The following is an 11,522-nucleotide window of genomic DNA, read 5'->3' as shown; positions in this document are numbered from 1 at the left end:
TTGCAGGCATATCCTCTTTGTTTCTGTCTCCCACAGCATGAAACTCTCTTGATGCTACTTCTGAAATGCTACCTACAAATGCAGCCCCGTGCCAAGGCTACTCCTAGGTTAAGCCTTCATGCCATGTGTTAGCACCCCTGCTACACTGATTTCAACTTTATTCCTGTCATGGTCATTGATGTTGTCTAAATATTTCCAGCTCTGTCTTCTGGACACTTGGTAGGGTTGAACATCTTGTCTTTCTTATGATTTTGTGACTGGAGTTGTGAAAATTGACATGTGCCACTTTTGGGGTCAAAGCATTTAATTGCCCTTTCCCTCTGTGACAGTGGGATAAGAGAACAAGCAGATTTGAAACAATGTTCCAATCAACCCACAATGGACATGAAATACATTGAATATAGGAAATATATCCTAAGAATTAGGGTTGTGCCTTGGCCAGTTTTGCTCAGTGGATAGAGCATCAGCCCAAGGACAAAAGGGTCCTGGGTTTGATTCTGGTCAAGAACCTGTACCTTGGTAGCATCAATGTTTCTCTATTTCTCTTCCACTCCCTAGAAATCAATGGGAAAATATCCTCAAGTGAAGATTAACAACGAAAATGATTTAGGATTGCAACCGTAGTATAACCTAACTTATCCTGATACATGCTCTCCCACCATCCTTCCTAAACAGTGTTACCAGTTAATCTGGTTATGTCGCTCTCCTGTCCAAAGAACTCATTTGTATTGAAGTAAACTCCTTAGTTCGTCATTGAAGGCTTTTTGCAACCTGTCCTGAGCCTACTCTGTCAGCCTCAACAACCACAGCCCCGCCAGAGGAAATGGCTTCCTAAGGATTCATGAAGCAAGCCCAGGTTTCTGCCTTTGGTATGACTATATCCTGTTTCTCAAATGCTCATACCTACAACCACACCCAGCATCTACAATTGGTGAAGAACAGGTAGAATTCACAAGTTCCAATGTGGATGTCTGCTCAGTGTCCACCACCTTAAATGAAGAATTCATGTCTTTCGTTGGAGCTAAGAATTTTCCACGATGTTCCTTCCCAATTGTTTCCCCTCTCTCTGGAATACTTATTAAACTTGTCAGATCTTCTCCTTAGGTCATTCTTGACTTCTAATCTTTTTCATATATTTCATCTCATCTCTGTGCTGTATTCTCGGTAATGTCTTCATGACCTATCTTCCAGTTCACCAATTCCCTCTTCAGCTGAACCATCCAAATCTCCTAGGGAGACAGCATCCTGTATTCTTTTTCTACTCTGGGTTTCATGTCTGCATTTTGGACCTCAGCACATTTTTAAAAACTTTCTTGGAGGGTCAACTAGGCGTTTAATAGATAAGAATTTCATATTACCAAGCATTCCTAAGTATTTAAGAGTAAATCAACTTCCAGGTTATCTTATAAAAGCCACAGTGCCACAAACAAAAATTCTAGTAGCATGTTTTGCACATACTTTTTATTTTTTGAATAAATGAATATTTGCCAATATGTACATAAACATATAGAGCGAGACTAGATTTAGAGCAAGAATATGGGTTCTAATACGCAAAGCCACTTACCAGCTATGAGGGCTTAGGTAAAGAATTTAATCGGAACTCAGCTTCCTCAACCGTCAAAATTAGGCTAGTCAGACCTGTGCAGCCCACCACACAGGTTTATTGCAAGGTTCCAATGCAAAAACATATGAAAGTGCTATGAATACAACTCAGAGCAATACAAGTATAAATATAACAAGTAACAGCAATTGAATGTCAAGTTGAGGAATACTTAATCATGCCCTTGGGTTACATCGGTGTCCTGATGGCATCAACAAGAAAGTGACAAACAGCTGATTGCTAATGAGAATGAATATGCCATTCTTCTGCAATATCCTGTAGCCTTTCCCTGAAATGAATCACTTCCTGAGCTTCAGGAAGACGTCACAGTCCCACCATCAATAACTCCCTCACAGAAGCACAAGGGCCAAATGTCCCACGTTTATTTACAGATGAAATGTGTTGAATACAGTTCTTCTGGATGTAGTGCATAACACTGGACAGCAGCAAGACCTTTTTTGAGGAACCGAACATTGACTACAGTATATCATGCAAGTATCTATATGTACACAAAAGAATTCCTTTTCCTAAAAAAAAAAAAAAAAAAAAAAAAAAGTACAAAACATGTTTAGGGATAAATACAAGATATAAAAATGCCAAAGAAAACATAAAACAAAACAAAAAAAAACAAAAAAATAGAACTCTCCCAGAGAACTGTGAATGGAAGGGACAGAAGAGGACTCCGCTGTGCTCCCAGTGAGCAGAGATCCCCCTCTTCCCCCCAATAAGTGTAGTTATTGAAGTGAGGGACTAAACCCGGGGCTCAGTGCTGCTGCACTGGTAAGTCGGTGGTTGGAGTTGTGCATCCCAACTCTAAGTACCAGAATGTTTGGCAGTAGCACCCAGAACAAAAAAAACGCCAACTCTTCAGACAGCCAAGGGTTAGTCAACTAGGAATTTTGACTTCCTGTCAAGAGCCAGAGAAATACTTGATAGCTTTAGTTGTGTCTTTAGAATAGTTAATAAATTACATGACAAAAACTTGACTATAGAAATCTATTGGTCTAACGACGTTATGTGTAACTTTTACAGTAGTCCAGCCCTTTCGTAACTTTATCTCCTTGTGCTCTTGAAGCCAGCCTTGTGAATCTGACCAGAGTATAGATACCCTTTCCCCCCTGTACGATGGAGATAGGGAAATCCCCCTGCGTTTGGGTTTCTGGCCTAAGTTTTTATTCACCGGCAAGGCTGCTGCTTTAAAGAGGTTGGATTGGCCCGGAAGATGCCACGCGCCCGCGGAGTGCGCTCTGTCTGAGGTGTGCACTCACAGACCGGAGCAGGCACGTTGAGGATGGTGCTAAGACACTTAAGAGTCCCTAGGTGTTTGAGACCAACGATCCCCTACAATGTATGCAGTGAATTCTAAAAATTAAAAACACTAAAAAAGGCCTTACCTTGGCCTGTAATTAGTTAACCCTTTTAAATCCATTACATATAAAATGGTTTATTTGAATTCAGGAACTGCCCCTGTTACTAAGAACTCTGTTTTAAAGGAACAATACAAAAAGAAAAAATCCTAATGCCTCCCCCGCCAAAAAAAATCCAAACTCAAAACATTTCCTACTAAATACTGATACAAACATGTAACAAAGAGTATAAAAAGTTTTCCATTTAAATATATACAAACTCTTTTAAACTCAAATACTGCTGTAATACTTATCGAGGATATACACGACGAGGTGGAGAGGGGATGTTGAAGGAGAGTATATTTCAACAGCCTAAACAGTACTGTTAACTATTATACTGCAAACTTCTTGTAACAAAAAAGTCTTCTGTATTCCAATGTGGATAGGGATCCCCCTTCTGGAAGGTCCGTGGCTATTTCTCGGCCGAATTCACTCTTTTGGATTTAATGAAGGCCATGCCGTGTGTCCGCATGTGAGCGTTTAAGGCAGCTTCCGTTTCAAACGTTTTTGCACACACTTTGCACTTCCTGTCGGACGTGGTGCCGTCGGCGCCCTCGTGCTCGGGGCTGGGCTGGCTCTGCTGGTTCTCCTCCCCGGCCCCGTTCTGCTGGGCCACGGGCTGCAGCTCCTTCAGCTTGTGCACGATGAACAGGTGCCTGGACAGCGACACGTGCGACGTGTAGCAGAGGCCGCACTCCCGGCACTGGTAGGAGGAGCCGTCGGACTTGTGCTGCGGGATGTGTTCGTGGAACTGGAGCAGGTTCTCGGTGGTGAAGCCGCACACGGCACACTTGTGGACCTTAAACACATTGATCTTGAGCTTCTTCAGTGGCTGAGTGATCGCTCCCCTGGGAGGCCTGAATTCTAAAACTGGTTCATCCTCCTCCAACTTCCGCTTGGGGCTGGGAACCTTTGGGAGGAAAAAAGACACAACTGAAAGCCGTTCTGCTGGACGGATGACAAGGGACCAGCTCCCTCGGACTTGGAGCTGCCGGGAAACGTGTGCTGTAAGCACCAGGATCGGGGTTTTGTCACGGCTCCGGCCTTTCACCCGCTCCACAAATCTGAGTTCCTGTGTCACCAGGCAGCACTCCAGCCCAGGGCCCAGCAGGGGACAAACAAGTCCCTGCCTTCATGGAAGGTGGGCTCCAACGGAGTGTGACAAGCAGCAACCAAGGAGCCAACCTACAGTGTCACACCCAGGAAAACAGCGTGTGTGGAGGGTTGGGGGAAGGAAGGGGAGGAGGAGAGGGCAGGGTTAAGTTACACATGGTATGACAGTGACATCGGACAAAGGCCTGTTGCAGGAGGACATGAGCCATGGACCACATGGGGTAAAGGGTCAGACACGGGGAGCTGTGCAAAGCAAAGGCCAGAGGCAGGGCCTGTGCCTGGGCAACAGCAATAAGACCCGCGGGGTCGGAGCGGGTGACCAGTGAGAGCAGAGATGAGGCCAGGGAGTTGGGGGTTGGGGGACTGAAGAACTGAAGCAGGGAACAAGCCAGGTGTTCCTTTTCTGTGACTGAGATGAAGAGTCACTGGAAGCCCCAGTGGTCTAGTAATCGCTCTTTCTCGACCCTTCCCCAACAGGTCATACCTTTCTCCTCCCTTTCTAGATCTGACCCGCATCAAATCCCTCATTTTGAGATTTCCAAAAATCCAAACCAAAGGGACTCTCCCTCCTCCCAGCTGCATGGCCCGACTTTCCTGTCTTGTTCACAGGGCACCTCTGATACACCTTGACCTGCCCCTCCACCTCCGTTCTCTAAAAAGGCAAAAGATTTACACACTGAAGAGAAACACTCTTTAATTCCCCCTCCCTCTCCCCTCCGGACATTTCTTGAGGAAAAGAATTACAATTGATGCGACATTTGTCTGGTATCGACCAAATGAGTAACTCCTTGAAAACACACACAGGCTTTATCCAGTATGTTCCAGACGCGGCACTGTGCCAAGCAGGACCCCTTAACCATCAGCTGGACTCCTGGTTACCCTAAGAGCTCTTGGCACCCACATGCCATGTACACAGGTTATTATAGATAGTGCTGTCTAATCCAAGTTCACTGTCCACTGATGTAAGCATAAGGCAAGCAGTCGCCATTTTGTCTTCTTTCATTACAAAGAAAAGAGAAACCACAACCTTTATTAGGGCCCTATCACAACCACTGTGTTTCCAGCTTATACCTCCCTTCTGGCTAAAAGGCAATTTCTGAATCAACATCAAATTTTAAAATTTATTTATGTACGTGGATCCCTAAAGCTATTGCTGGCAGGACACAGAAGAAACTTAACAAAGGTTACCTTTTAGGAGCAAAAGGAAAGGTCAGCGTGGGTGTAGAGGAAGACTGCCTAACATTTCATACCTTTATGCATAGTCAGAACTTTTTACATCGTGTAACTGGAGAAAGTTTTAAATGAAAAGAATGAATGAAAAAAGCAAGTCAACACAATTCTGTCGGAAAGAGCACATCTGCCATGTCTGACCTTGGTATCTTCTTTTATTTCTATTTCCTCCCCGTTGGTGGTTTCTGTCATTTCTTTCAAGTCGGGATCCTTAATCCCGTGCATGAGCTGGATGTGCTTCTCCAGCATCAGCCGCTTGGTGAAGGTCCGCCTGGAGTCTGGGCAGTGCCTGTGGAGCCAAAGACAAGGGGGTAATGGCTTGCTGAAAAGGAACTCACAGCGAGGGTCGCCATTGGTGGTGACGAAAGACCGTCACCACCAACAGCACACAAAGAGGGGTCACGGTGACCTGAGTGATCACCAATGCTCCAAAGTGAAGTAGCAACTTTGGTAAAATTGAAGTTTTCAATTTATGCAAAAAAAAAAAATTGAGCAGCTTTTGTAAAAAGTTTTCTGACTATTTTTGTGACCATATAGGATCAGTCTGATTTGGTGCAGATGGAGTACGTCTTTTTTAGACTTGGATTATGCCCTGACAGACTTCCTTTCCCAGGCCTTCTTCCCAGTCCAGGCCTTCCTTCTAAATTCTGATTCTTTCAATATAATCTCAACAGCTCTTTTTCACAGAGGTTCTCATCTCTCCAAAATCACTCCCAGCTTCAATGTCGCTGAAGGAGAGTCTACGTCCCCGCTTTCCTACCCAAGAAACATTCCCTAATAACCAAGCCCCACCGGCCCCACAGCCACCCTTCACAGTGCCCGGAGCCTCGTGGTGTACACGAGCTTCAGACAGGCTGTATAGCTTCCAGTTTGAGTGTGGGGTAAAGCTTTTTCACTAATAACAACAATTTCAGATCATCACACACTTAGTATAGCTCATGACCATCTCCAGTGGTGTGACTATCCAGTGTGTTGGCCACTCAGTCCCATGCTTTTGGTGTCTTGGCCAACAGCATACTGAGACAGAGCTGTCCTGATGGGCAAGCGGTTAGCTAGGACTGACTCCAGGACCATGACCAAGCCCATCAGGGCCTCTCTGAACTACTGAGTCAATCAAACTGACTCCACCCTGCAACTGCGACTCAATCACTTCTCCGAAATCCTCACTGATAAAATGGACACCTGTGGGTTAACGGCCAAGAACACAGAAACCCACACAGGCTGGGCAAGCAACAGCTCCTTTCTAGTTCAACATTTTAAGTGTTACAGCCCAATCAAGAAACTGCATGTCGCCCTAGCCGGTTTGGCTCTGTGGATAGGGTGTCCAAGGGTCCTGGGTTTGATTCTGGTCAAGGGCACGTACTTTGGTTGCAGGCTCCTCTCTGCCCTGGCATCCAAGGCCCGTGCAGGAGGCAACCAATCGATGTGCTTCTCTCACATTGATGAAACTCTGTCTTTCCCTTTCTTTTCTACTTTCCCTAAAAAAAAAAATAATAATAATAATAATAATAATTAAAAAGAAATCACTGGTAAAATATCCTGGAGTGAGGATTAAAGAAGAAGCAGCTGCATGTCAAAACAGCAGAATTCAATTAAGAAATGAAATCCGTACACCGTGGAACAGATAGGATGGGGATGGAAAAGGAATGGTCACAGATGGAAGAGCTCGGTGAGATCCGCTCAGCCCCTGCCTGTGCTCCCCCATCAGAGCCAGAACTTACGAGCAGGTGTAAACCTTCCGGATGCCTTTGTGCTTGATGCGGTTGTGCCGGCACAGGCTGTGTGAGGAGCTGAAGGACTTGTCACACTGGCGGCAAGGGTGCTTCTTCATTTGCTGTGTTAGGGAGAAGGGAGAGACAGCCATCAGAGGACAGAAACAGAAAAAACGTTCTCGTTAGGAACAGCTCCTTCCTGAGAGTGTCAGTTACATACTCAGACTTGTTAGCAACATGGGCTGGAGTAGCCCTGAAGAGGCTAATTTCTACAGAATGCAGCGATCTTTATTGTGAGAGTAAAAAAATTACAAATATACTTCCTCAAAACACTTTTTCTTGATTGAACACTCACTCATTTAAGAGAAAACATTACATACATGTTCTTTGCAAAAGAGATTAATGAATGTTATTTTTTAAAGCAACTTAATTCTCCAGTAAATACCAAATCGAGTCATTATGCAATTCATGATCTCCAGAGAGAATATGTCACCTTATCCAATGTGTCATTTTTAATTAAACTTAACTTTCTCCCACTTAACGATTAAGGAATCATCCCTTTATATAAGGAAAGAGTTTTCCAGGAGGCCTTTTGTTTTAAATAATACCATTTGGTTCTATCAAGAACACAAATGTTTGAAACCACTTTATGGAGATTTGCCTGTTGGTATATACAAGAGAGAGGTGGGAGAGAGAAGGGGAGAGAATTGAGGGGAAGACTGGACAGCGCAAGAGAAAGCTACCAAGAGTTATATAAATTTTTCAAAGTTAAAAGTTTCCCACTTTGGCTAAGACATAATTATGTTACCTCGACATATTTCCACGTTAAACCTATTAAGTAAAACGAGTGGCTTAACTTTACAACACATTCTTTGGGTGTGATAAGTATTGCAGTCTGCAATGAAACCATGTATCACAAGTCAATCAGATCTAGAAAGAACTGTCAGCCTAGGAAATGAAACACAATTTGGCTCAACCCTTATTAAAAATAAGGCTGAAGTTATTCCTAACCTCTCATGGGAGTATGTTCTCTCAAATAACATTACTATTTTTGGCAATAAAAAGAGATAAGCGAGCAAGTAACTGATAAGTGATAAAGGAATGATAAATATATCTTTAATAGTGCTTTTACATCACATGACAAGCATGCCCTAGTGAAACCGGTAGGCAAAGCTAAGTGCCTGAGAGTTTTAAGCATCTACTCCCCCTGGAAGTAGCGGCCACACCAGTGATCCCACCTCTGAGGAGGTAACGTAAAGGTTAACACAGAGCTTGGGACCCAGAAATCCTCCATAAATGCTCCCTTATTAATAAAAGTAAAGTTACACATCCAAGTTCCATCTTAAAGAAGTGGAAAATACTGGTCTTTTAAATAAAGCAAGTCAGTCTGGCAGGTGTTCAAAAGGGTCTTGACCCAGACAAAGGCAAAGGAGGACGTTTCTTGTGCTGGAGCTGAAGGCCGGCCGGCTGCCTGCACCGTTCTCCTAAGCATGTAATCTGTGGGAAAGAGAGCGAACAAAGCCAACAGCAGCTGGTGCCTCCGAGCACGCTGTCCCTCCTCCCAAAGGTATTCCTTCATAAAGCACTGTGGTCACATAAAGCAAACCACCGTAAACCCCGGTCTCTTAGATTTAGGTGGGCTGAGTACGAATACGACGTTACATTGAGAATACAGCCGTAAGGGTAGAACCGTCAGGCATGAGCAGTTCCCTGTGCTTCAATAGTTTTAAATATCTACTAATACCTCTAATTCCCTTTGAACTTTGTACATAAGATAGGCAATATCACCATTACCTGGAAGAATCCAACACAGGACATATTTCGAAAAGCAAAAATGCCTAACGATGAAGGCACTGAAGTGAATGTTTCTAACCATACAAGGGGAAAGAGGCCTAAGAGGAATGAACATTTCATTTTCTTTTTAGATGAAGAGCTTAAATTCCATTTCTTGTTATGGTGTAGTATATTAATAGCAAACCAAAATTTTAATAGAGAAATTTCAATAAAGAAATCCTCAGTGGGTAATAAATTAAATGAAGAGCAGTTTAGCTGAATCGGTAATTACTATTTTCAAAGAGATGACAAAATGTGAGATATTGTTCTTTTACATCATTTTTATTTTTAAAATGCAGAAATGAACTGTGCAAGCCCCAAAACAATGGAGCAAGGTTTCAAAATCACTGGTGACAAGAAAATTACAAGTTTAAGTGCCAGTTTCCAGATCAAATCTGCCATGTTCACAGTACCTAACTAAACAAATGACTTTCTTCTTCTTTTAAAAAAAATATTTTTATGTATTTCAGAGAGGAAGGGAGAAAGAAAGAGAGATAGAAACATCAACGATGAGAGAGAATCATTGATTGGACACCTCCTGCATGCCCCCCCACTGGGGATTGAGCCTGAAACCCAGGCACATGACCTTGACTGGAATCAAACCTGGGACCTTTCAGCCCGAAGGCCGATACTCTATCCACTGAGCCAAACTGGTTAGGGCAACAAATGCTTTTTTTCTTTGCTAAATAAATGCTAATTTATTTAAAGATGCTTTAACTTAACTAATTTTATAACGACATCAACATTATAAAAGTTCACACTGTTACTTTATGACACAGAAAGCAATTTTTATCAAATCAAACAAAAATGGGGGGAAACCAGTATTAAGAAAGAGTAAAGTTTATCATGGTTCTATTTTCAAAACTTTTAAGGTCATTTACTTCCTTTTGGCTCCAATGCAGGGTAAGCTGATATTAAGGGAACCATAGCCTTTTTATAGTTAACTAAAGTCAGAAAATAGGCATGTTTTCCCATTCAATGATTAATTGTTTTGTTTTTGCTTAGAACTCTCTGAAGAAATGCTGAAAAATATAATAAGCTGGCATGGTTTGGGCATTTTTGTAAAACCTTATAGTAAGATATGGAACTCTTGGGTCCACGTCCTCCCTGTTTTCCAGTTGTCGACTCTTTATCTTCACATACTTTGGGAAAGAAAGTATTTGTTCCTCTTAGCAAATTTCTTTGCTCTGAATGCTCCAGCCTGGGCCTCACAGTCTGAACTCCAGGATTTAAAAGGCCCAGAAGCCCATTGTTTTCTATGGCCCTTGGTGGATGTGTCTGGGGTTGGCTCTGTCACAGGCAGTAATTCTCCGGGCTGAGAACTAGTCCCTTCTTGTTTCCTGGCTTGAAGGCCTCTCTGTGTGCAAGAAGTTAGGGGAGAAAAGTCCCATCTTCAAAAATGCAATTGGCTAGCCATCCTCTTCCCCTCTTCCTGAGCTTCCTGCCTCCTGAGGCTCTGCCTTGCCCCAACATGCAAAAATCCTCTTTACTGGCCCTCATGCATCCAGAAACACCCACAAACTCAAGATTAAGGGGAACAATTATTCCCAAACCATGCTGACACTTGTCAGCTCTACCCTCTATGAAAAAGAAAAAATCAACTGCATAATTTAAGCATATCACAGCAGCAATCCCTCAGAATATAATTCCTAACTCTGTGCCTTTCCACCACCTGGAAATCTATTCTGCTGATAGACCCCCACACAGTACAATCAGTTCTGTGATAATGATGCAATGTACATATAACACATGTTATAAATCACTTCACTATGCAACATCAGTCATTGAAAACTACAGGGCTTCCATCAAAAATTAAGCTTAGGGGCATAATACTCAAAACCACCATCAGTGACATCGTTTTATACATGTCAAAGATTGAGAAATCTACACTAATAAAAGAGTAAGATGCAAATTGACCATACAATCGCTGCACCCACCAGCCAGTCAGAAGTATGCAAATTAACCCAACAAAGATGGAGGTTTAATTAGCATGTGCAGGTGCCCAGCGGCCGAGGCACTTGTGTCATTGCCATGGCAACGACGCAGGTGTTCCGCACTGCCCCAGCTTCTCCGGGCCTCTGGTCAGCATGGGAAGGCAAAAAGGCAGCTCTGGGCCAGAGCTAAAAGGCAGCTCAGGCCAGAGTGAAGGCAGTGCCAACAGCCAGGGAGAGGAAGGCCTGTTCTTGCATGAATCCTCATGCATCGGGCCTCTAGTGTGTGTGTGTGTGTGTGTGTGTATATATATATATATATATATATATATATATATATATATATATATAAAATGCAACATCAAAACGACACTTTGCCTTGAAAAAGACTTGCAGTTTGCTTGTGGAAGTGGGGTCCAAGGGCTGTGGCCTTTGAGTTTTGTGAAGTGGTGGAAGAAAGGTAGAGGGAAATTGTTACACCAGGTGTGGACCAGTGTGACTGAGCACAAGGAGATGGGGTCACAGGTGGAAGCCTGAGGTGGGGGGTGTTTTGCGTATTACTACACAACTCCAATCCAGCTTTCCATACTCACCTACCGTTTCTCAGAAATGAAATTACATGTGAGCAAACTCAGACTTCAGGTTATGCTACAACTGTCCCCTGATGTATCAATTGCATTGGAACAAATTGTTTCCA

General features: G+C 43.2%; 1 protein-coding gene across 10 annotated transcripts in view; it reads right to left on the bottom strand.

The window, feature by feature from the left end:
- Positions 1-1,443: 1,443 nt before the first annotated feature.
- The window catches only part of ZNF532 (zinc finger protein 532), a 103,213-nt gene continuing 93,134 nt past the window's right edge, over positions 1,444-11,522 (bottom strand). For all 10 annotated transcript variants that reach the window (XM_084888284.1, XM_084888279.1, XM_084888277.1 and 7 more), the window contains 3 exons: positions 7,071-7,183; positions 5,491-5,638; positions 1,444-3,916 (listed from right to left, as the gene is read on the bottom strand). In XM_084888284.1, the coding sequence (XP_084744410.1) occupies positions 3,419-3,916; positions 5,491-5,638; positions 7,071-7,183 (759 nt within the window). In that variant the 3' untranslated portion in view covers positions 1,444-3,418. The remainder of the gene's footprint in view (positions 3,917-5,490; positions 5,639-7,070; positions 7,184-11,522) is intronic.

This window comes from Pipistrellus hanaki, assembly GCF_964339955.1.
Source record: "Pipistrellus hanaki genome assembly, chromosome: 6".
NCBI classification, from domain to species: domain Eukaryota; kingdom Metazoa; phylum Chordata; class Mammalia; order Chiroptera; family Vespertilionidae; genus Pipistrellus; species Pipistrellus hanaki.
Note: the sequence above shows the minus strand (reverse complement) of the source record. Positions and strands in the feature narration are given on the sequence as shown.